Here is a 23,253-nt window from a genome sequence, read left to right as displayed (position 1 = left end):
AAGAGAGAGATGGATGCCGAGTGTCCTATCTGTCTCTTTCTAGTCACGCGCTGGGATTGGCTGCCGCGCCAACGACGATATAGCTATACATTTTTCTCCATCCAATTCAAAGAAACTGTCATTGCTAAAATGATCACTGCAAATATATGCTGTTTTTACTTCAAAATACAAAGGTAGTTGAAGTATATTCAACAATTTACGCCTTATATCTACATCCTTCGGTAGCCTACAACATTTACACATTTTTTTAAATGTAGGAAAAAATAATATAATTATTTGAGGTTACGTATTTGTACTTTCTTACGAGTGAAAACTGCGGTTACATCCAGGATAAGACTCCGCCTTGCATTTCAAACAATGCCTCATTTTTAAACAAATCGCGTCCAATTATTATTTTGTTAACGTTCGAATATTTAACGAATTTTAATTCTACACACATATGCACGCATATTTACAAAACGAAATTTTAGTCTGCTTTCTCCCCTTCTGACGTCGCGTGGTCGTCTTGGCGGCTCATTGTAACAATTAATCACAGCGCTCGACTAGAAAGAGACAGATAGGACACTCGGCATCCATCTCTCTTTTGACCTCTATCACTTCCACTTACAGGTAGCATATATCTCTTGTTCCCTCTATTCTTATATCTCTATGGATAGGACACTCGGCATCCATCTCTCTCTTGACTTCTATCACTTCCACTTATAGGTAGCATATATCCCTTGTTCCCTCTATTCTTATATCTCTATGGAATTCCCACTCCATACATTATTAGACAAAGATAAAATGGTACTCGTACAGCAACTATCTTTTTTTAATATTTGACGACTCTTCGGTTGACTGTGCAATCTAGTTATTATGCGTCTATGGATAAGCAAAAACTGACACAGACAAAGACGGAAATACTACTTAGGTGCTTAGGTACTCTCTCTCTCTCTCTCTCGGCACGAGGTTATCTGCCAGAAACAAAAATAATGCTCCTTCTAGTATGTTCTTTAGTTTAATGGTTTTCTCACTTCAATTTATCACATCAGTTCAGCAGTGCAGCTATAAAGAACAGACCACGTATGACGTAGGCTTCACGGACATTATGTTGCTCGTATCATTTGCATATTTATATATAGTGCATCGTAGAAGACTGATAACAAACTGATGTGATAACAAACTATGTGATAACAAACAACAGAATGGAAAAAAACAAAGAATAACGCAGAATAAAATGCATTTATATCAAGTTTTCCGTCATAAGAAGGAAAGGATAAAGTACATATTCACAACGTAATTCAGTTTATTCTACTTTAACCACCTCTCCGATTAACTACTGTACTAACATATTATTGCAGTCCCAACTAATAATAGCTCAGTCAATAATTCACCATGGGTGAGCGAAGCAACAAAATGTCATTTCATTTTATTGCAATATTTTAAATTTCACTCCCAAAGCCAGATTACATTAATTCTGCACGGTGGTCTCACGCAGAATAACAAAATGCAAACGATAATTATCGTAAGATAATCTTTGTCCGGCTACCATCATGACAGTTTATTAATACAGATTTAGTAAGCAGGCCAAGTTATTTTGAGCATGTGCCTGTTAACTTCAGAAATACAGACCGATCCTACTGACTTTAGCAATGCCTGTCTGACCCTTGACTGTGAGATGCTCTAACTCTAGTTTCGTTTAAAAATGGATCCAGATTTTGCAGAAATGGCAAATGAAGTCAAGAGCAAAGTTATATTGCACTGGAACTGTCGAGGTCTCGTGGAGCTACCAGAGGTGATACGGCTCCATGGTAGTCACATAAAAGAGATATATCTCAAATGGAACAAGCTTACCACTTTACCACCCTGGGTCATGGAGTTGTTTAACGTAACCAACTTATACATGTATGGCAACCTGATTAAACAGCTGCCTATGGAACTCGGCGAGATGCATCAGTTGACAGTATTGGACATAAGCGCCAATAAATTGGAACATGTACCCTCCTGCATCAGTAATTTGAGGAATCTAAATTGTTTATTCCTGAATGATAACTTCATTGAAACATTACCAGTTGGTAAGTACAATAGCTAGATGCATTCTGCTATAGGAACAAGGAATATATTAATTTATACAGCGAATAAAAACATACAGAATTAAGTCAACTGAGTAATCTGCAAATACTGTCTGTCTCTGGCAACCAGATTGTTGCATTACCAGAATGGACTGGTTCTCTGCCAAGACTTAAAGAACTATACGCAGGTAACAATAGACTGAAAGAACTGCCCAATAGATTGACACTGGCTCCTGAGCTAACCATAATCTCTGTGGGTTCAAATAGGTTGTCATTTTTATTAATATTTTGCAAAAATACTATCTCATCTGTATAAATTAAGCTGTTCATTATTTTGTCGTGATTATAAGTTACAATTTCTTACAGTTGATATTAAAATATTTGACAGGTTAACGTATTTACCGTTGAACGGATTCTTGTCAGCCCCCTTCATTGGATTTGATTCAAATGAATATTTGAATTACGTATCATATCCGCTTCTATTTCAATGTCTGTCGCAACTTCGAACAATGCGCCTTCACAAGTATTCTTTAGCATTTGGGTGAGATTTTTAACCATAGAAGAATGTCAAGTAGGGGAACAAGTGTATAATGAAAAAAATGAAATTCTAAACTGTGTTGCTTTGAGAAGTAATATGTATATAAAGTAGATTTTATATTATTATACAATCTATATATATATACAATCACAGATGTTTTAAAACGCGCTACGACGCTAATGTATTAAGCACAAATATAAAGCTGTACATTGAAAAGAAAGGACTGTACGAAAATGACACCGATATTATAATCGAATTACCACGGCAGCTTTTGAAGATTCACGAGGTTCACGAGAACGTGACTTGTTCCCTGTGGGAATTAGCACTGAGGAAAATTTATACCGAGAGGTAATCAGGAAGGCTTACGTAAGAACAGGGGTATCTCTGCTTTTCTGCTCCGTAAAATATTATGATTGTACTGATTGAACGCAGAATGGTTAATGTCGAGAAAACATAATTTGGCTTCGTTATACTAAGAGAGAACTTCAATTGGAGAAAAAAGCCGCATACGCAACGTCCTCTTTTGTGAATATTAAATATTCGTAACGACTCACGAACACTGACTTTCGTAACGTCAAATTATAAATTTCTGACTCTGGCCTTTCTTCCACCAAAGTAGAAATAAGTAATAAGTATCTTATAATTCTAACGCAAGTACGTTTTAGGTATAAGCATACGCTCGATGTTTCCACTTCTCCGGCGAGTGTAACGATACTCTACAGTCCACTCCCTAAGGATACTAAAATGGACCTCATGTTGTCTATTATGAACCGTACTTTGTACAATTTATTAACGAACGGACCCGTCAGCATCTGCGTTAATTCACACTGTCAGCAACCTATATTCACAGAAGCGTGGATCATTATCGGTATTAGCTATCACGCCAAGTCCTTGATAACGATAGCTCTATGTTGCAGTAGAAGGTAACGTGGATGTAATTGTAGTACCTGAGTATACGAGTTTATAAGTCTCTATTAATTCCTTTTTGCAGCTGTGCCTCTGCATTCGCTGCGCATTCGAGTACGTTTAACAAACTTCATTGGCACTCCATCAATTAATGCCCCCTTTCTTTGAACCCCTCTTTGTTAAATGTGTTTAATTAAAACATTTCAGTGTATATAAAAGATATAAGAAAAAAAGATCGTTGCGTGCGTCATTAAAACCTGTTGACGGTGTCCTTAGTTCTCCGCAAACTAAAATTGTCTATTTCATCGTAATCTTAATTTATTCTGGCTTATTGATAATGACTTCCACTTGATAATGCCCAGTAAGAATTCGGATTCCACAACGTAATGACAGATTATCGTGCTAAATTATCAGAGAACGGCGTTGTTAAACGTAGCTTCTCAGATTTCGTTATATTCAAGACTAGTAGCTGAAATACCACATTTTCTTTTCTTCCTTTATTAAAATATACGTTGCGATTTACGCGATATAAAAATTTTAATTTCCCTCGTAATAATAATTCCGTTTCTGTTTCCGCGTCAAAATCAAATCACGAGAAAATATTTCGCAGGCTATATCCTATTTTACGGATATTGACGACGACTCGCTCAAGGGATCAGAAGATCCAACGCCCTGTCACGATCGATGTTGCACTTGAGCAACGCTACGGAGGCTTCGTCCTCGGGAAATCCGAGGTCCCTCAACGTGCACAGGCTCTCGTAGTAGATCCTCGCTTTGTTTTGATCGTACTGCGTGAGCGCTAAGGCTTTTTCGGCGTCGTCGCCCGAAATACCGTTTTCCTCTAAAGACTGGACGGCCAATAGATACTCTACGATCTTCTTGTTGTCCTCCCCACCTAAATCCCGTATCGCGCGCGCCGCTCTCGATAAGGGGAAACCCATATCGCTTAAGTGCCTGGCTAGCTTTTGGTCTTCCTCCGTCAGATCCGACAGTGGATGCGGCGGTGCTTTCGCGTGATTCGACGTCGTCATCGTGTCGTCGTGCTTCAGAGTCCCGCATGCGTCGGCACCCGGGCTCTCTAAATCGGGCCAGGGCTTCCAGTTCTGTCGCAAGAAGGGATCGATTGAATCATCCAGATCATTCCGATTACCGTGAAGAGAAAAATCAAGTTCACTACCTCCATGATAGGCCTCTCCAACTCCTTCTGAAGTTCCTGCATTATTGCTGAAACACTGCGGTGGTTCTCAACACTGTCATGCGATTGATCTGTACTGTTGTGATCGTCCGTTTGCTTCTTCGTATCGTCGACTTTCTCTTCATTCTGTATCTCTGCGGTATCCTCGATCGTCAACTCGTTTATGATCTTCTCTAATTTTCCAGCTGGCACCCACTGCGATCTAGGTTGTAAGACCTACGTGCAAAAAACACTGTAAGTATAAGACAATTGTCAATATCCTTCGTGCGGTCATCCGGTAATGATCTATCAATCAGTACTATTACTAGTCATGCTATGTATTTATATTATCTATTATCGGTATTGTCACAGATATTGCAAATCAGTAATATTAATATTTCTGAAGTGGTAAGTAATTCTGCTAACCTGCGCCAATTCCTCCATATCATTGATAGTCTTTAATTCCATATTGTCGAAAGGGCTACTCGTGTCATTATCGAAATCGGCAAAGTCCAGACCGTTTGTTTTCGCGTGATCCTGAAGATCATTCGCCGGTGGCGACAAAGGTTGCGGCATGAGTATTGTCGTTTCCGGAGCAGGTGCTGTGTTGATAGGCAGTTGTTTCACATAGTCTGTCGGCATCGGTGGTGGTGACGGAGGAGTCTCCTCCAACTCCTTCTTTTTCTTCTCCTCCAAACGAACTTGACGCGCTTTACTGGTCGCTTGCCTGGCCTTGCGCCACTCGGTCATCTGATCACAAATGAATTTCTCAGATGGATCCGTTCGAACGATATGTCACAATTTGTATATCAATACTCACCTTATCGAGTACAGATCTCTCCAAGCTGAAGTCGTACATCACCTTCGATACGTCCGACAATCTATTGTTGTACGCCGCGGGTAGACCGATTTTTCTCGGCGGTTTGTAGGCCTCTGCGATCTTGACGTGAACCCCGTCCATGTACGACGCGACCATGTCGTATTGCGCCGATACGGAGGATCGAGCCATTGCTTTCGGCTAGAAATCTAGACTCGCGTACTTGAGGAACACCTCTTCGTGAACAACCTGCAGCAAAGCTTCTCCACTTTATTCGTCCAGTCTGTGAACATAACCTAGTTTACACCGCAACGCATCACGTTTCGTCGCACGTATCGTATGCCGAAGATACATCTCGGTATGTTAAATCGTAGATCAACTAAACGTCGAGCATTACGGCTTACGACACGTGAGATATCTGTGGCAACTCGAGCGTCGAAAATATACTTTCATTTGACAGATAGAAACCTCGACGTAGCCATATTGCGTGTCTTTGAAATGTTGAAGTTTATTCTTATCAGCTGTCTATAATGGCATTTTGTAATGGGAAGATAAGATGAGTGAGGACAGCACACATTTTTATCGAATATGTAAAAATAAAAAATATGAAGGGGGATAAAATCGAAGTACGAAGAGGGGAATGCAGTAGTATGGTAATTAACATGCAGGTGTTATATGATATTTTGGCGTCACTGATAAAAACTAACTTACTAACTTTATTATCTATTATATACATTGCGCATCTAAAAATTAAAGGGCCACTTTCCTCGATCTCGAAAAATAAACAAAATTCAGAGTTATAATTTTCATAAAATAATAATAATATTATACATTTTACAGTTTGAAGTCTTTCATGTCCATATATAATTTTAAATATAGAATTTAATTTAATTTTTATAATGTTCATAAATATAAATGGAAATCTGTCGATGCTAAATTTTTTTTTTTTATTTGCCAAGTTGCACTGCGTGAGCGGAAAGTCAGACAATTAATGTTTATACTGTTTGAAAACGAGAACTTTTTTTTTTAATTTACACACGCGTAGATTGCGATGCGATTTTTTTTTCATGGAATTATTCAATGCTGAAGCAAAATACGTCCTTCGTATTAATCGCACATAGGCGAATGAACTGATCTATAACGTTCGCTAAAAAATGAGTACAAAATTGAAAGTTTCCTTTTTAAAATGTATCTACCAGATTTTCGATAAAAATACCTTTTTATCGTAAAAATTTAACTGAAAGATGATTGAATAACTACCGTTTCTCCTTTAATTCAATACATTCAATATATAACGATATATAATAATAACATTAAACGGAGTCTACAATAAGAATTTAAATTCTACGCCTTAAGAAATTGACCAATCACAATTGATTATTCTTCTATAATTCGATTGTAATTGGTCAATTTCTTAATGCTTAAGGCTTTAAGCATCTATTGTATTAGATGTTCCGGTTAGTTTGGAGGGCTCACTATAGATGGCTGTAGCTACAAATCTATTAGAGACATTTTGAAAGTTGGTACGTTATTTCAAAGCTTGAACATTTCTACAAATCATTTGACACAGATCCTGTGTATTTGTAAATATAACCATACTGTTTAGTGCGATTGAAAATGGAACGTGATAAGGAGCATTTTCGTCATCTATTACTTTACTGCTTTGATTCGAAGAAAACGACTGTCGAAGCTCACCGATTCAGAAACTTATTCTGATTTCTATTCTTATTCCATCAGTTAAAACGTGTGAATATTGATATTGACGATTTAGAAATGGTGATTTTGATTTGAAAGACAAAGAATGCTCAAGTTCAACCGAAAAAGTTCGAAGATGCTGCATTGCAGGCATTGTTGGATGAAAATTCAACTCAAACGCTTGAAGAATTAGTTAAAGTATTGAATGTTGGTAAATCAATCGTTTCTGATCATTTGCACACATTGGGAAAGATTCAAAAAGACGGCAAATGGGTTCCACATGAATTGTCAGAATTGGTTATTCAAAATCGTTTAACCATTTGCACTTCACTGTTTTCTCGTCACAAAAAGAAGCAGTTTTTGTGACAAATTGTAACTGGCGATGAAAAGTGGATATATTATAATAATCCTAAGCGTAAAAAGTCGCCGCCAGCGACTCCAAAACGCAACGTCCACAGAAATAAGGTTTTGTTGTGCATTTGGTGAGACGTGAAAGGCTTCAGGTGTTATGAGCTGTTGAAATTGAATCAAACAATCACTACTGAGCGTTATTAATAACAATTAATCGATTTGAATCGTGCTCTGAACATGCTTTTAACCAGAAACGTCCAAATAGCAGCTCAAAGAAAACGCAAAGTGATTTTGTTATACGACAATGCTCGACTACACGTTGCAAAAGCAGTTAAAGATACATTATTGGCATTTTAATAGGAAATTTTACGCTATGCTGCATATTCGCCAGACTGTGCTCCTTCAGATTATTACCCAAGCAGCAGTTCTTCGAACGTTCCCACTTTGTTTGAATATAACTAAACCAAATGAACATAAAGCAAACGTTCCTCGAACGTTTATGTGCTGCTTGGGTACTTATTTCGATCGATGCAGCACTGCCTTGCTGACCAGCATTTCAAAACAGATGATGAAATACAAAAATGGCTCGATGAATGGATTGCCTCGAAAGACGGACATTTTTCACTGCGGAATTCACTTATTGCCAGAAAAGTGGGAGAAAATTGTAACTAGTAGTGGAAAATATCTTGAATAAAATATAATTTAACGTCTAAAATAAATGTTTTTTTTCAAAAAATTCCTCAAAACTAACTGGAACACCTAATATATTCAAAGAGAAAAATAAGTATTTGTCGGTAATTCATTTTATTCATATACATTCTATATTTTACAAGAATATCATGAATATAGGGTTGATTGTCAACTATGATCGAATTTTATTTAGACACATATCTCTAAAAGTATTTTCAATTTTTGTTTATATATTGTGTTTATACATTTTGTTTATACTTTGCCTTAACTGCTAATATTCATTATACCTATCTAAATATAAAATTTGTATTCTTATGTATCATGGATACCACGAATTATTTATGTAATAAAATACAAATATAATTTTCATTCCTAAACTATGTATAAATAATAAGTATAAATTAATCTAAGAGTATTTAAAATTTTCCCTACAATTTTTATCGTAGAAGAGGCACCTGCATGCTTCTCTCACTGGTTTGTACTTTGCATTCTGATATAATCATAGAGTTGACGTCATTGGCCTCTAACAGTTTTTTTTGTTCTCGTTTGGCTTGTAGTGTCTTCATATACGCAAGGAAAGTCGTCCAAACTAAACTGCAAACGCTGACGTATATAACACGATTCCTCTCTGGAATCAAGACGAAGTTGACGGTCTGTAGAATTGGCCATATACAAATGGCAACCTGTAAGAGAAATAATCTCTCGTTAATACCTTCACCTCAACAATGACTAATGGGTTTTAGATATATCACGGAAAAATACCTTGTATGTCGGCCAGAACTTAATTTTGACCTCCTCGATGCATTCCGAAACTGGCTTTAATTCAAGAAGGTTCATGCCAAAAAAGAAGGAACACATAGCTACGGGACTATACGTGACTTGTTCAATCAGAGCCTTTAATTATTATGCATTTATTTAATTACTTTAATTAATTATTAACGGTTCACTTGTGGTTATACATAAATATTTATTTAAATATATTCAATATATCACATTAAATATATTCAAAATAAAATTTTTACAGCAACGTTAACCCGGGGAAAAAAATGATTATATATAGTTATGTATAATTATATAAAATCATATATGAATTTTGCCCATATATGTGGTTACATATATGATCATGTATGTCTATACGAAAAAAAAGTGATATTATGTCACTTAATTAAATGTTGATATCATGTCCTGTCAGAAGTATTTATTTCGATTCTATTATATTTGCATATAATTTATAAACAACAGTATTTTTTCATTATGGACATATATAATTATATGCATATAGTCATATATGGACAAATTTCATATATGATCTCCTTTTTCCGGGAAGTAGCATAAATTATTTTAATCTCTTCTTTTTGAACGTACCTTGGTGATTGCAGACTTCAAATTGCTTTTTGGCCAAAGAAAAGACGCGCATCTGAGCCAACAGTACAACGTGGGCGCTACATAAAGACTACCGTACAAACTAAATCGTAATGCCTCCGCATAATTAAGCTCCTTCTTGCCTGTGATTTTTTGCTGCAGCAGAGAACCAGCTGGCCATATAGCCGCGTAGGATATCATACCACGAACGATCGGATATTTCTGCGTGATCTCACGGAATTTCACGAACACGATCCGCATCTTTGTGCCTCTGTCACAAGATAAAGGAAATTCTCTTGAAATCGAGAAAGCATACTTTTCGAACAACGTCGAGGTGACGCGCCAAAATCGCGCGTGCGTTTAGACGTATTTCAAGTACATACTTGCAGAAGATTCGCGGTTTTACAAAGAAAATACTTATTTTGACCACGTGTTAACTGAAGATAATTAAAGGAGCTTAATTATCTTATGAAATCTCAGGATGGATTGCTGGTATTATTCAATCGGCAAACAGATAATTTGTTTTACGAAATAATAATAATAATAATTTTTTTTAAAGCTTCTCACAATTTGTAATAAGACAGTTGCTTATATTTTCCAAGATTTTTTCTTTATCTAAATCACAAGTTTATGCCGAGACATGACGAGATAAGGAGTGCCGTTACGTCACTGATATTTCCCTATAGATTTGGACGGCTAATTACCTTCCGTTACTCTGTTATCAGGAAGATAAACACATCAGGTACAAACATTCCGTGAGTGCACGAGTGCACTGCAACGCGACTTTTGACAGACTGCAGCGTTGCTCGCGCGTATTCCGTGACGAACCGACGATACATCTGCGGGGCAGCGCGTGACGCGACGACTGACTCTTTTTACGTCGACGGACTCACGCGGAGTCTTGACGGCAATGATGACGAAACTGGTTGATCCATTCTTATCTGTCCTTGGTCACAGTTCGCTTTCCGCGTGGAGTCCGCGTTGTGTTGTGCAATTAGTCGACCGCTTGCGTGCTTTCCTAGTAACAGTGCAGAGGATGATCGACGATGATCGCTCGGTAACATCAACAATCGTTACCGATCATTGCCTGTATATTAATTGAATAATGTGAATGTACGAATCAACTCATACCGTCCCGGTATATATTTTACAAATGTTAAAAATAACAAAGAGAAAATACTAGAAATACTTCGGTTTTATTTAAGTATTATATACACATATATACGGTAGAAATAAAACGTCATACGCGCGATCGAGTTTGATTTCTCCCGTAGGGTAGGGGTATATATTCAGGAAATATAATTAAAACGTGAGACATATGTGATCGTTTAACACATATGATTGACTCAACGATCTCTGTGATGAGGAAAATATACTGTACATAAATATAAGTGGATAGAGATGCATCGTCAATTTGGTAACTGACTGTGGTGGTCAATAGGATTCTGCGTGAACATACAATTACGGTAAAATATTTTAAAATACAGAGTACGTGTGTGTGTACGATGATGTATAATATAATTTCTGCAAAGACACGTACACCAACGATATTTGCGGGTAAATTTTTACAAAAGTTCAATATTGGAGAAAAGCTCACTTTATGACAATGCATTTGACTAATTACACAAGTAACTATATCTTCTTTGCATACTATATACTGTTGCAGTCAATTTCTTGTCCTACATGTGTGTCTGTGTCTGTGTGTGTGTGTGTGTGTGTAACATAGAATCGCAATTTGTTAGCCACAATAGAAAATTCATATAAATGATTCTATGAACATATAATTATATATATATATATACACATTTATACTGTTATCACAATTTTTGTATGATACTCATAAAGTAAGCTTGATGATTCAACTTAAAGTTACAAGGGTCATTTCTTTTCTAATAGATGTATAAAAAAACGTCTCTTGAAAACAATCCATCCCTACTTCCACCACTGTACAAAAGAAAAACAGCAGCCAAAATGTGTGTTGTACAAAGGTATTTTTTACAATATTGCATTAGCTTCTCAAATTTTCAATAGAATAAAAAAATACTGTATATTCTCTCTCAATGATTATACGATTCCCATTGATTTCTCTAAAATTATATGCACAAATTCTTCTTAACTCCAGTTTTAATTGGATGCCCAAGTCACTGATTACTGTTGGCACAGTCCATTTTGTTAATCGAAGTACTACGCTAAATCCGACACTCATTGCGTCGTGATGTCGAATAAATCACAAACACCTTCGCTCTCACTAAGGTTGAATTGATAATCTCTTTCCCCTGGCGGTGGGCTGAGTCTTACTAATGGTCCGCAAACTGTAAGTGAAATTCGGAAACGTGAAACAAAGAAAAGGAGATCGCTTTTGAGTGTGTAAAAATACATAAAATTTGACTTACAATCAGAATAAAGTTGTTCGAGCAACTCAACGTCACTTTGGAAATTGTCTGTGATAAAATAATTAACGATTTATAAAATTAACAAGATAATTACCATACATGTTACATTTTGTGTGTGTGTAGAGAAACAATGGCTCAAACTTTAAGGCAAATTTACCTGCAGTGTTCACATCGCGCAATATTATCTTGGCTTCTATTAATTCCGCATCGTCCTCCTCCTCGTCATCAGATAATACTGGATCTGGCTTACTGTTGCTTTTTGGTGGTCTAGTAGTTTCAGTCGGTTCAATTAAATTACGTTCGGTTACGTTTCAATGTTCAACTTCTATTGTCATTATGTACAAAGGTTCGGAAAGTAGATGTAACATGTTACTGTGAATTTTGTACCAATGAATAGATTCACACTTGGATAACTATTCACCCCGTGAAACAAAATTTGCGGTTACTCTTTGCTCTTTGCAGACCAGAAATTTTACTTTACAATTTCCGGTGACGATTAGAGCAGGGAAAGAGGAAGAGAAAAAGAGATCTGCGGATGGAACGGATTGCCACTTACCTGCCGACTTTCCTCTTTGGTTTGACGATAACTTCATCCTCTTTCTTTTCATCTTCCTCGCTTGTACGCTTCGTGCCTTTTGATTCCTCTTGCAATCGCATCTCTAGTACCTTATTATCATAGGTTTTAGCTAACTCAGGCTGAATTGTATATACTTTAATTTCTCCTGAGGTACTCTTCAGCTGCATGTTGTAACTTAGGACCGCCTCATCCTGTATTCCATGAAATATGTACAATGCGACATCAATGCATGCTCATACATTATTGCTAAAATATTTTCCTTCAAGTACCTTCGAAACATTCGACACTGTCAAATCCGTAAGGGGAGGAGCTTGAATTCCTAATACAAATTGCTCCTGAAAATTCTCCTTCACATCCTCATAAGTAATATATGCAAACTTCCTATTTATCACATCGTTTTCTATATTCTTTATACTCTGCTGAATCCACTGCGTGTGCATGTCCAGTAGACGTTCATGATCCTCCAACTTTCTGATCTCCTCCTTCAAATCGATCAGCTTATCACCAACCTCCTGAGTGTTGCAACCAGGTCCTGCACCCCTTTAACCATAATTTGCAAAAGTCAGTGACACATCTGGCAGGAAATGGATCCATTCCAATATATCGCGATGTGAAATTGAACACTGCGGAAACAGCGCTTTGTAGAAAAATACAAGCAAAACCTACTTCCATTGAATGCTGTTTTTGCTCTTCTTCTCAATGAGGCCGATACCCTCGAGAACGTTTGTGATATCATAGATCCGTCGTTTCTGCCGTACTTCCAAGATGTCCGCGGCCTGCAATACATTTCAATACTATAATAACGCCTAATCAATCGTCGAAAAACACTACGGATGTTTCCACGATGATAGGTTAGGTGGGATCGCGTGTTACACGTTGAGATACCGTAACACATCGAACACGCTGCGAGCCGACGTCGAGTTTCAACGAACGGACGGAGCGTCGACGGCGCGGGTCGTCGCGCGGTAGCGGATGATCGCCCTGGCCGCGCACTTCTTTCAAAATTCCCGCAACGTGAGAAATGGCGTGTACGCCCCGCGATAACTTAACCTCAGTATGGATACTGAGGTTAACTTTCACCGATCCTCCTGGCGGAGGCGAATACTCACGACTTTCAAATCCAGCACGCCGTCCTTCGCTTTCTGGAGCAGGGTGACGAAGCGGGTGGTCAGTAGCCCGAGGGACTTCTCGAAACGACTCTGCTGATTATCTGCCATGCCCGAGGTCGTTGTCAAAATTTTCAAAACTCGCTACGTCCCTTCGAAATTGCCGCAACACCACAGACGCCATCCCAGTTAACGTGCAACGGCCATTCAAATATGAGCGCGTCTCTGCCGTCGTTAACGGAACTGGTGATCGGACGAACAATTAAATAATAATTTCTTGCGCGTTCACCCGGAGAATTTGCACAAAAGGCGAGATTGTCCTTTTAATCTTTACATTCGGATATGTTCGCTTTCAGTTAATTATAATAATGCATCGTTATTACACAGGTATTTGGAGGAACAAAAATGTGGAAATGATTTTCCTCAGACATCATACTCCTGCTTTATTGCTTTATTATCTTTGATTTATTGCGATCACAATTGTTCTCTCTGTATATTTATAAATTCTAGTTATTTATAAGATTTTATATATACACATTTTAACTTACTTACATTTTATTACTTTTTATTCTATTACATTATATCTGTAACTGAACTTAAAAATGTATATATATGTGTACACGATCGAATTAGTTTTGCACAGACTCATTGCGATGCATCTTAACACTTTGTAGAAACTTAATAATAGACAGTAGGTAAAGTGTCAATTACATATAAAAGTTATATACAAAATATAAATAGTGATTGTAATAAAAAATTTGTCAAATATATACATTAATAGTAAAAAAGAATGTTTTCAAGGGAAAAGAAACTCGTTAGTGACCGTTGCGTCCGGACTTTGACTCGAACTGGCGGAACTAAGAGTTTCATCCTTTATTTTTAACGCCGATGAATCTTTATCTTTGCTTTTATCTTTCTCCTTATCTTTGCTCTTATCCTTTTCCTTCTTGTCCTTATCTTTGGTATGCTTGTGATCATGCTTGTGTTTGTGTTTATGTTTATGCTTTTTCTTATCCTTCTTCTTCTTCTTATTCTGCAGAAAGTACATCGAATGTATACATTGTTAATTTTTAATTTCCTCCAATCACAAGAATACTTTCTACAATGAGAAAAAAATTCGTCTACCTTATTGGTGGAATCACTTTTCGGTTTATGATCTTCCGGCTCCTTCTTAAACATTCCAGGTTCAAAGCCTACCGGACCCGGAGTTCCCATAATGCCTGGTAAGGATGCTGAATTATCGCTGTAGTACTCAGACTTGACTTTTCCTTCACCGGGCACTGGAATTCCCCGTTCATCCTGCTGCAAGTGGCAATACTGGTATTTATTGTACATACTTGACGACAAGAGAGAAATAACTGAAAATGAGTTACACATACATTGGCCGTTGGCGGCTTTGGTCGTTTTACTTCTGGCCCGTATTCCACTAAATTCGACGGAGCCAAGGGATCGACGACATTTGGGGACGGTCTCTTTCTGTTCGGGACAGGTAAGTTCTCGACTTCATCGATCGGTTCGTGCCTGACACTGTGTTGCACAGGTACAGCTTTCATCTAAACAATACATTTATGATTTCATAGAGATATTACAAAGATATTTCACAATTTTGTCTAAACGTATCCGACAATCTCACCTCACGTTCTGGACTACTTGGTGGACCAGCCTTCCTAGGCTTCGTGAGCATTGCAAGTTCAGGGATAGGAAGACAAAACGGGATTTTTATGCCATACAGAGTATAGTAAAGATCCACCAAATCACAGCGCAATTTTGCATCATGTGACAGCATGCCACTATAAACAACACACGTACGTGTATCATCTGCTATATACTAAAGAAAAATGATCTTTGTGAAAGATTATAATAATATCATACTTAATTAAAGTCCATATGCGATCAACCAAATCCGGCTTATCCAGACGATGTTTATGTGCTTTCTCGAATGGTGGATTCTCCACCATTAATCTTACAAGTCTGTGACGTACACCGGGATGTGGATCCATTTCTGCCATATCCAAGAGAAATTCCAAGTCCTCCCATTTGCCGTCCACGCGAGTGAAATCCACCAACGCTTCTAGAGCTGCGATTCGAATATCTAAAAGAAAGCGATTATGTGATTATTGTGGAAATTCTCACGCAAAATTATAAGGATATCAGTATCACTGTTACGTACATAATTTAAAATATTAATTTTGTTATATATCGTACCTTATATATTATATATATTATGTTATATTAATTTTAAATATTATTCTCAAAATGTTACCTATAAATTGTCCGTACGCCGCGTACGCTCTGAAAAGGTGAGGATTGCTTGGAAGATGGCCGAATTTTTGGAGGATACGTATAACTTTAAGGCAAGATACGCTGACGGTGTATTTGTAGCAGGGCAACAATTTTTCCAAGTTCAAGTTTCTCGTTACTTCCTCCAGGATAGCTTTGGTGTCGATTGATAAAGATTCTGCTGTAATAGCGGTCCTACAACAACCAATGTAAAAGATTTGTCCTCATTACATTGTAATAAAGTAACACAGTTTATGAACCACGATTGTGATATCGTACCCTTGTTGCACACTGATAACCGGCGTAACAGTAGCACCTAGAGCTTCTATCAGCGCTGCCCTGTAATAGTTGTCGGAATATCTGTTTTTGCTATTATCGTTGTACTTGAAGAGGTCCATCAAAAAAGCTAGAACTTCCGGTGGACAGATGCCATGGGCATTCCGCAATCCTGCCATTGCAACTGGTATAGTCTGACACACAAATTCGAGAGCTTAGAGGAGATCATCGTCATTATCATTACTGATTTTGATGAAATGGATAACATACGAACCTTTTGCAAGAAATAATGTTGAAAGTTTGAAAAATTATTTTGTTTAATAATCCGTCGACACGACGCCGATCCAAATAATTTTCTAAATATAGCTAACATTGCTGGTGGACCAGCCCACGTCGCTACCATAGCATTCGCTACCTGCAAAAATATACAACACGTGTGAAGAAATACAAATATAAGATCAAATGAAGTAAATGTTCAGCGATAACGAACCTTAGTCAAGCAGTGCGCAGCACGTAGTCTAACTTTGTAGTAGCAGTGCTCATTTTCGATCGTATCAGTCAACGCTAATCGCGTGGCTGGCGTTGAATGATTCTGCAGAGCCTCGATTGCTTCTAATTGTGCAGTCACGTCTCTTTCATGCCTCAACTGGTACTGCCACTGATAGTCAGGTTGTTCGATTTGTACGGCGCGCATGAGTGTCATTTCAGGATCTAGTCTGATCCATAATACCGGCGAATCGCTGTTAAAAAAAGATAAATATTTATGAAGCTATATGAAAGGAACCATTTCCATAAATACATAAACACAACTAACACAAAGCTTGTAATAAGAAAACAAATCGACATCTTACTCCATAGCAGAGAGATCCATGTCAACCTCTTCGCCGGTGCACAGCGGAATTTTTTTCTTCTTATTTCTGCGGCTTTTACTATGACACGTGATATCCGCCTTCGCCACTGTACCTTCAATTTGTAATGTGTGCTTAAAGGTACCATCCAATTCTTGAATGTTGACTAACAATGTACCGACATATTTCCTAATCCCTCTTTGATGCGTAGTGTCTTGCCTAATTTCTAATTCTACTGTGTTCCTGTAATAAATAAATAAATAAATAAATAAATAAATAAATAAATATATATATATATATATATTTATTTATCGTATTATAATTTTCATGAGCTGCGATAACATACAGTTGCAACCGAGTATGAATAAAAGAAGTACCTTTTCCTATTAAATACAAAACTCAAGTTGAATTTCGCATGTCCTCCCGTTCTCACCCACTGATCTATGAAAACCGCCATATCTTTGCCCGTTACGGTGAAAATTGCCTTGGTGAATACATTTGTACTGATTAACATGTGCGACCACAAGCCAGAGTCAATTTTCTGTTGCGCAGCGTTAGCTGCTAAAGAGAGCTGCTTGTTGAAAACCTACGGAGCAGATTAAATGTACAATCGGTATAACTTACCGTGTAACTGAAAAAAAAAAAAGATAAATTTACTTGAAGCAGTAGTTCCTGGCCAATTCTGTGTTCCAGCATTCTGATAACTAAGTGTGCCTTTTTGCGGAGAACCTTGATATATTGCGGCGACATTGTGTGCAGATTTCTAATGGGGAAATAAAATCCAGGATCAGGCGCTCGGGGTGCAGGAGCCGGAGTATTAGCCGCGATGGGCAATGGTGCTGGTGGCTGAGACGGATCTAATATTATACCGCCAAATTGTTCCTCGTATTTTACAACTTCTTGCAACTCCTAGAAAAAACAATAATTAAATAATTCGGTGACCGAGCGGTAAAAAAACACTCGCAGCATGTGCGTGTAACTGTAATTTAAAAATACTCACAGATTGTACCCATTCCCTGTACTCGTTGTTGCCGAAGCATTTTTTAGCGTACAGTCCCGTGAGATAAGTAGAGATACCCTTGGGCAACCACATATCCGACCAATTCTGCATAGATATGAAGCATCCGAAAAATTGTTCCGCGATTGCTTGCGCCATTGCCTTTTTAGTAATGTACACCTGATCTATGATCGCGGTAGAATGTAACAAATTCGTGCTGTCGATAAATAAGCAAACGTAAGCGAATTTCAAAGGTACACAATATATAAGAAAAAAAAATTATACCTACTTCAGGATGCTCATAGTAGCGTAAACGTTGATATCCTCGTCGATCTCGTCGACGAAGACCTGCTTGTAACAAGAATATGGATAGCGATTTGACAGGGTTTCCTCGTAAAATTCAAAAGCTTCATGCATGTATTTCGCGGATACTTTCAGGGACGGTAGGAGCTGAGGCAGGCAGAAGTGAGTCACTTCATGCATGTAAGGATCCACAAAGATTTCGAAGGGTCTGTAGGCAGAGAAGAGATCAGTTTATATATTATTACAAAAATGAAATGTTCAAATCAATTTCCGTATAATAATTTACTTGCCCAACTGCTAGCGCGATGTTCGGGGCACAGGCTGGAGTATTGAGCACATAGTGGAACGTTTTCCTGCGCATGTCAGGTGTATAGACAACCTCGATCAGATCTCCGCAGGAAACTGCGGTCATCGAATCATCGACGGTGAATTCCAATTTCCAAGTGCATGGTTCAGCAAAACTATCCACACATGGGAACCACAGTCTTGACGAATTTTCATAGCTATATGTATACATATGCGCACCTTTCTGGATAAAAGATTATTAGAGTGTAATAGTCTAGAGAATAGCATATACTGACACTTTGGTGATGGCAAGATAAGCTCACCTCAGCTAAGGTGCCTTCACAATTTGGAACCACAAAATGTACACCTCCTTGCGGCTGTTCCAAGGAAAATTCAATGCTGATTCTTAATCCCCGTCCTTCAGCAACTAAGTGTGCTGCATCGGGTGGTATCTGAACAACTAGTTCCCCGGCGTTATTATCAGGATCAACTTTCTGAGCTGCTGCTAAATGCATGTTTGAGAAGAACTCCAGAGAACGTCTACAAAAGATTTAATTAATATTCTCTAATATCACAGAAATATATAAGGGAACAAAATTCCTTACTGTTTACTGTCTCCTTGACAGATATCCAAAAATGGATCGAAATATTGAAAAGGAGCTTCATATGTATCATTTAAGCATACTCTATATATTCTGCATTGTTTAGCATTAAGTTTTATCAGCCTCAATGTGTCTCGCAGTGGTACAATTGTTAATTCAACAAAACCCTGTGTGAGAGAACATATAGATAAATTTAAGAACAATCCAAATATATTTTAATAGATTAATGTTACTTACAATGATGCTTTTCCTCTGAAAGCTTATTCCAGTTAAGCTTAATATTTGATGAGCTGTAAAATATCAATTGCTAATTATTTTTTCAGAATTACCAAAGAATACATAAAAAGTACATAGTATCAGAAGAATTAATAAAGAATATATAAGATCTATAAAATTCCAGAATTATCAAAGAATATGTAAAAAGTACAGAAAATTACATATTTTATATTTCTCAATAAATACTCATATAATTAATAATTAAAAGTGTATAAAAAAGAAATGTAATTTTAATAGAAACTTTATTTAAATTTTATTTTAATGTGATATCTTTTAAACGCATACAAATTCTGTCTAAATGCTGCTTCAAACGTCCTAATTTTGATGAAAAAAGTTTCTGTTCGAAATATTAATGTTTCATAAGATCGTTTTTAAACGAAGAAAATATTTATAATACAAAAAAGAGAAAAGTTAAAATATAAGGATATCATTGGGACGTTCAATATTTTTTGACAAATATTTTACTAAGCATGATATTTAAATGAAGGAGAAACAAGCAGAGAATTTGCAAGTCTTTACTTATTGTCTGAGTTTAGAATTAAATATGAAATTATGTAAAAATACATTTTGGAGGCTTTATTTTGTTTGTAAAGAAAAACCTAACCATAAAGAGTAGTTAACATAAAAACTTAAAATGTTTATACTTCATTACATTTCACTTCATCAATGTTACTATTGAAAATACTTATAATTTATATGGGCGGCTGTTATCAGCCGTTCTCTCTTTCTTCATTTTTCCAAATATATACGATTTCTTGAGTATTCACAAAAATAGCAAAACAGACAGCATGTCTGATACTTTAGCAAAAACTTCGAACTTCACTCGTGTACGGTTGTGGGCCGTTTATTGTGCAGTTTCATACACCAATCACAATTAACTTCGAACTTCAATGATGCCAGAATCAACAAACTAGATGCGACTGATTCGAAAAGGAAGTGGAAGAGATATATATACACATAAAAAGTTGCGTTCGGAAACAACACACTGAGAGTAGAATGGCAATTGATCAATCGGTAGTGAAATTCTACTCTATAACCGTCTACCAATAACTGTCATATTATTTTCTGCCCACAGGACGCGGCAACGCTTGTCGCGCGGCAAGAAGCGATGCGGTAGCCAATCAACGTGCTGTTTTTCCACGAGATCTAAAAGTTTATTGGTTGTTGCGTCGCTACTTACCGCGCGGCAAGCATTTCCGCGTTCTGTGGCCATATCGGTAGAAGCCATATCGGTACGTATCTTTTCGCAACTTTTTGCCATATGTTATACCTACACAATGGCATATTCCTTACCTGACAGTTGTCGGTAGTAGAGTTGGGCGATACAGTATCGACATGTAAGAATTTCTTCCCAAAAAAATAGGGTAGAATTTCTCCCAAAAAAATAATTTCCTCCGTAATTTGTGGAGGAAAACCTTATTTTTCTGGGGGAAAACCTTTCCCTATTTTCGATACTATATTACCCAAATCTAGTCGGTAGGCGGTTACAAAATGGTTATGTTCAGCAGAGAAAGCAGCTTTGCAATTGTGTAAAATCCGTGAATCTGATTGACGTATACTGTTAATCTTGATCGAATCTAAGAGCATACACCAATCAGATTCACGAATTTTACACAGTTATAAAGCTGCTTTCTCTGCTGAACGTAGCCAATCACGCTACAGGACAAAAAGTATTCAGATTTTTTTATCATGATTGGTCAATTAAATGCCACTCTGCCCTCATTATTTTTATAGATGAATATTATAAAAAACACATAATAATGCGGTATACATTCATTTTGTGTTTGATAACACCAATTTGACCGTTTGATATTTCCGAATATAGCATGGGTGTTGCTGAACAGCTGGTGTTTAGTGGACACAGTGTAGATTCTTGAACACAACTTAACACAGGTGTGTGAACGTTAAACCCGTATTAGACTACGGATTGGAGATTGAGATTCAATTGAAATTTGACAAATCAGTGCAAAATTCACTAAATTTCACTAAACTTGAATTCAGTTAACTTTATACTGATTAGCTAAATTCAATCTTAATCCCAATTTCCAATCCGTAGTCTGATACGGGCTTTAGAAAAATAGTTATAAAACTAATTGCAACAGTACACAGTGAACACCGTGACCGTCAAGTGGAACGGCGCGAAGAGTGATTTGGGCGTTGCGAACATTATGTGGAACGCGTCCTTCATGTGATATCTTTGAAATGCATGCTAGTTTTGTTTAAAGACGCCTTTTCGGATGTTCTACCTTTGTTGGAAAAAGTTTTTGCTTGAAATATTAATACTTCGTGAGACCGTTTACTAAACGAGGGAAATATTTATAATACAAAAAAGGGAAATTAAGTTAAAATATAAGGATATTATTGGAATATCCAATATCTTTTGATAAATACTTTACAAAGCAGATTTGACATTCAAATGGAGGAAAGACAAGCAGAGAATTCGTAAGCTTTGACTTATTGTCTGAATTTAGAAGAAAAAATAAATTAAATATGAAATTACGTAAAAATACATTTTCTTAATTATATGTGTTGTATATATAAGTTATATATAAATTTTAATATATGATTTATAGTTTTTTTTTGCAGAAAACTTTTATGTTTCATGCAATATAACTTGTAGAAAATCAGGAATTAATCTGTTTTTTAGAATTCCTGTAAACTTAGAGGATACTAATGAGGTTATAGCTAGTTTAGAAATGCTCAGTGTGGATACCAAGTGTCCATCACCTACAGAGACTAAGAGAGTACTTAGAAAAAGGATACCTAAACTTGTTTCTACAGAAGTTTCTAACAGAAGGTAATAGATAGCTTGAAATTAAATTATGATATGCCCATTTTATCAATTTTCTTTAACTTTATACTATATGCTTTCATGTATAAGATGCAGTCGTAGACCAAAAAAAAGGGTAAATCGATACAATTTAGAAGAGAACATTAAGGAATATTATTTAGATAAAAATATAAAAAGGCAACCAAATGATCTTGAAACAATTTATGAAGAGAACGATGGCCCAAGTGACAATTCTAAATATATGAGTGCAAAGAGATTCAAAAGAATGTTATTGTTTGATGCTGAGCCTTTAGCTTCTAAGTTGAGAAAAAGACGTGCAAGAATACAGAAAATTTTTGGAACCAAGGTTACAAAAAACTACAACAAAAGGCGTGTCTCAATGCAGTCTGTTCTGGATAAATTAGATGGTATTAGAATAAACTCACCAGCAGAAATAGATATCAAATGATGTAAGAAATTTATTTTTGTTGCATTTAAATACAATATCAGACTTTACAATTATGGGGCTTCAGAAGACCGGATGTGTCATACTTTTTAGAATATTGTGAATTTCCTTCTATGCATTTTCTCTAACGGTGTGAAAGAAATTGTGTGAATGAAAAGAAATATTGAAATTATAACTTACCATATTTCTATGTATTAAAGTCATATGAAGATATAAAATGCTTTTTACATGCATTTGATGGAAATTTCTATATTTATGAATTTAAACATGCATTGATACAGAAAATTATTTAGTTGTAAGATATCGCAAAACAAGCTTATTGTATCAAAATATAGTTTTATATTAATTTTTGAAATTTTTTTCACTTAACATTATAGGTATATATACGGAGTATGAAAAATGATAATGTACTTTCTATATATTTAAACAGAATGTTCGTACCACATTGCATTTATAGATTAGTTTAAGAGTTCATCATTTATTAATTTAG

General features: G+C 36.5%; 6 protein-coding genes across 11 annotated transcripts; 2 read left to right on the top strand and 4 right to left on the bottom strand.

Moving 5' to 3' along the window:
• The first annotated feature begins 1,075 nt into the window (after positions 1-1,075).
• Positions 1,076-3,730, top strand: LOC106751393 (leucine-rich repeat protein SHOC-2-like). Of its 5 annotated transcripts, XM_014632276.1 has the most exons (8): positions 1,076-1,260; positions 1,341-1,557; positions 1,695-2,054; positions 2,132-2,318; positions 2,440-2,592; positions 2,743-2,937; positions 3,255-3,512; positions 3,581-3,730. In XM_014632276.1, the coding sequence occupies exons 3-8, from the start codon at positions 1,706-1,708 to the stop codon at positions 3,645-3,647; spliced, it is 1,209 nt and encodes a 402-aa protein (XP_014487762.1). In that variant the 5' UTR covers positions 1,076-1,260; positions 1,341-1,557; positions 1,695-1,705; the 3' UTR covers positions 3,648-3,730. The 5 variants fall into 5 exon arrangements, with proteins under 5 accessions (XP_014487762.1, XP_014487760.1, XP_014487757.1 ...); XM_014632274.1 differs by lacking the exon at positions 1,341-1,557; XM_014632271.1 differs by having other exon boundaries at positions 1,341-2,054.
• A 276-nt stretch (positions 3,731-4,006) lies between these two features.
• LOC106751394 (ubiquitin-associated protein 1) lies at positions 4,007-6,089 on the bottom strand. Its single transcript, XM_014632277.1, has 4 exons — positions 5,490-6,089; positions 5,096-5,419; positions 4,673-4,906; positions 4,007-4,598 (listed from the first exon to the last, which is right to left on the bottom strand). Exons 1-4 carry the CDS (start codon positions 5,676-5,678, stop codon positions 4,143-4,145), a joined length of 1,203 nt encoding a protein of 400 aa, XP_014487763.1. The 5' UTR covers positions 5,679-6,089; the 3' UTR covers positions 4,007-4,142.
• A 2,298-nt stretch (positions 6,090-8,387) lies between these two features.
• On the bottom strand, positions 8,388-10,435 carry LOC106751396 (mpv17-like protein). The gene is made up of 4 exons (XM_014632279.1): positions 10,289-10,435; positions 9,588-9,855; positions 8,985-9,116; positions 8,388-8,905 (listed from the first exon to the last, which is right to left on the bottom strand). The coding sequence occupies exons 2-4, from the start codon at positions 9,843-9,845 to the stop codon at positions 8,660-8,662; spliced, it is 636 nt and encodes a 211-aa protein (XP_014487765.1). The 5' UTR covers positions 9,846-9,855; positions 10,289-10,435; the 3' UTR covers positions 8,388-8,659.
• Positions 10,436-11,425: 990 nt separating this feature from the next.
• LOC106751395 (transcription factor E2F4-like) lies at positions 11,426-13,816 on the bottom strand. The gene is made up of 7 exons (XM_014632278.1): positions 13,664-13,816; positions 13,221-13,330; positions 12,824-13,094; positions 12,534-12,745; positions 12,135-12,244; positions 11,978-12,025; positions 11,426-11,896 (listed from the first exon to the last, which is right to left on the bottom strand). Exons 1-7 carry the CDS (start codon positions 13,769-13,771, stop codon positions 11,787-11,789), a joined length of 969 nt encoding a protein of 322 aa, XP_014487764.1. The 5' UTR covers positions 13,772-13,816; the 3' UTR covers positions 11,426-11,786.
• Positions 13,817-14,124: 308 nt separating this feature from the next.
• On the bottom strand, positions 14,125-20,442 carry LOC106751391 (transcription initiation factor TFIID subunit 2). Its single transcript, XM_014632270.1, has 19 exons — positions 20,217-20,442; positions 19,489-19,543; positions 19,255-19,418; positions 18,973-19,189; positions 18,655-18,893; positions 18,351-18,572; positions 18,065-18,278; positions 17,722-17,973; positions 17,442-17,650; positions 17,068-17,307; positions 16,707-16,956; positions 16,491-16,631; positions 16,220-16,410; positions 15,924-16,135; positions 15,533-15,752; positions 15,294-15,450; positions 15,040-15,213; positions 14,786-14,962; positions 14,125-14,693 (listed from the first exon to the last, which is right to left on the bottom strand). The coding sequence occupies exons 1-19, from the start codon at positions 20,258-20,260 to the stop codon at positions 14,457-14,459; spliced, it is 3,615 nt and encodes a 1,204-aa protein (XP_014487756.1). The 5' UTR covers positions 20,261-20,442; the 3' UTR covers positions 14,125-14,456.
• A 1,299-nt stretch (positions 20,443-21,741) lies between these two features.
• On the top strand, positions 21,742-23,243 carry LOC106751390. Of its 2 annotated transcripts, none has more exons than XM_014632269.1 (3): positions 21,742-21,969; positions 22,175-22,324; positions 22,415-23,243. In XM_014632269.1, exons 1-3 carry the CDS (start codon positions 21,944-21,946, stop codon positions 22,764-22,766), a joined length of 528 nt encoding a protein of 175 aa, XP_014487755.1. In that variant the 5' UTR covers positions 21,742-21,943; the 3' UTR covers positions 22,767-23,243. The 2 variants fall into 2 exon arrangements, with proteins under 2 accessions (XP_014487755.1, XP_014487754.1); XM_014632268.1 differs by having other exon boundaries at positions 22,409-23,243.
• The last annotated feature ends 10 nt before the right edge of the window (positions 23,244-23,253 follow it).

This window comes from Dinoponera quadriceps, unplaced genomic scaffold (genome assembly GCF_001313825.1).
Source record: "Dinoponera quadriceps isolate SergipeBrazil2010 unplaced genomic scaffold, ASM131382v1 scaffold8983, whole genome shotgun sequence".
Taxonomy (NCBI): Eukaryota; Metazoa; Arthropoda; class Insecta; order Hymenoptera; family Formicidae; genus Dinoponera; species Dinoponera quadriceps.
Note: the sequence above shows the minus strand (reverse complement) of the source record. Positions and strands in the feature narration are given on the sequence as shown.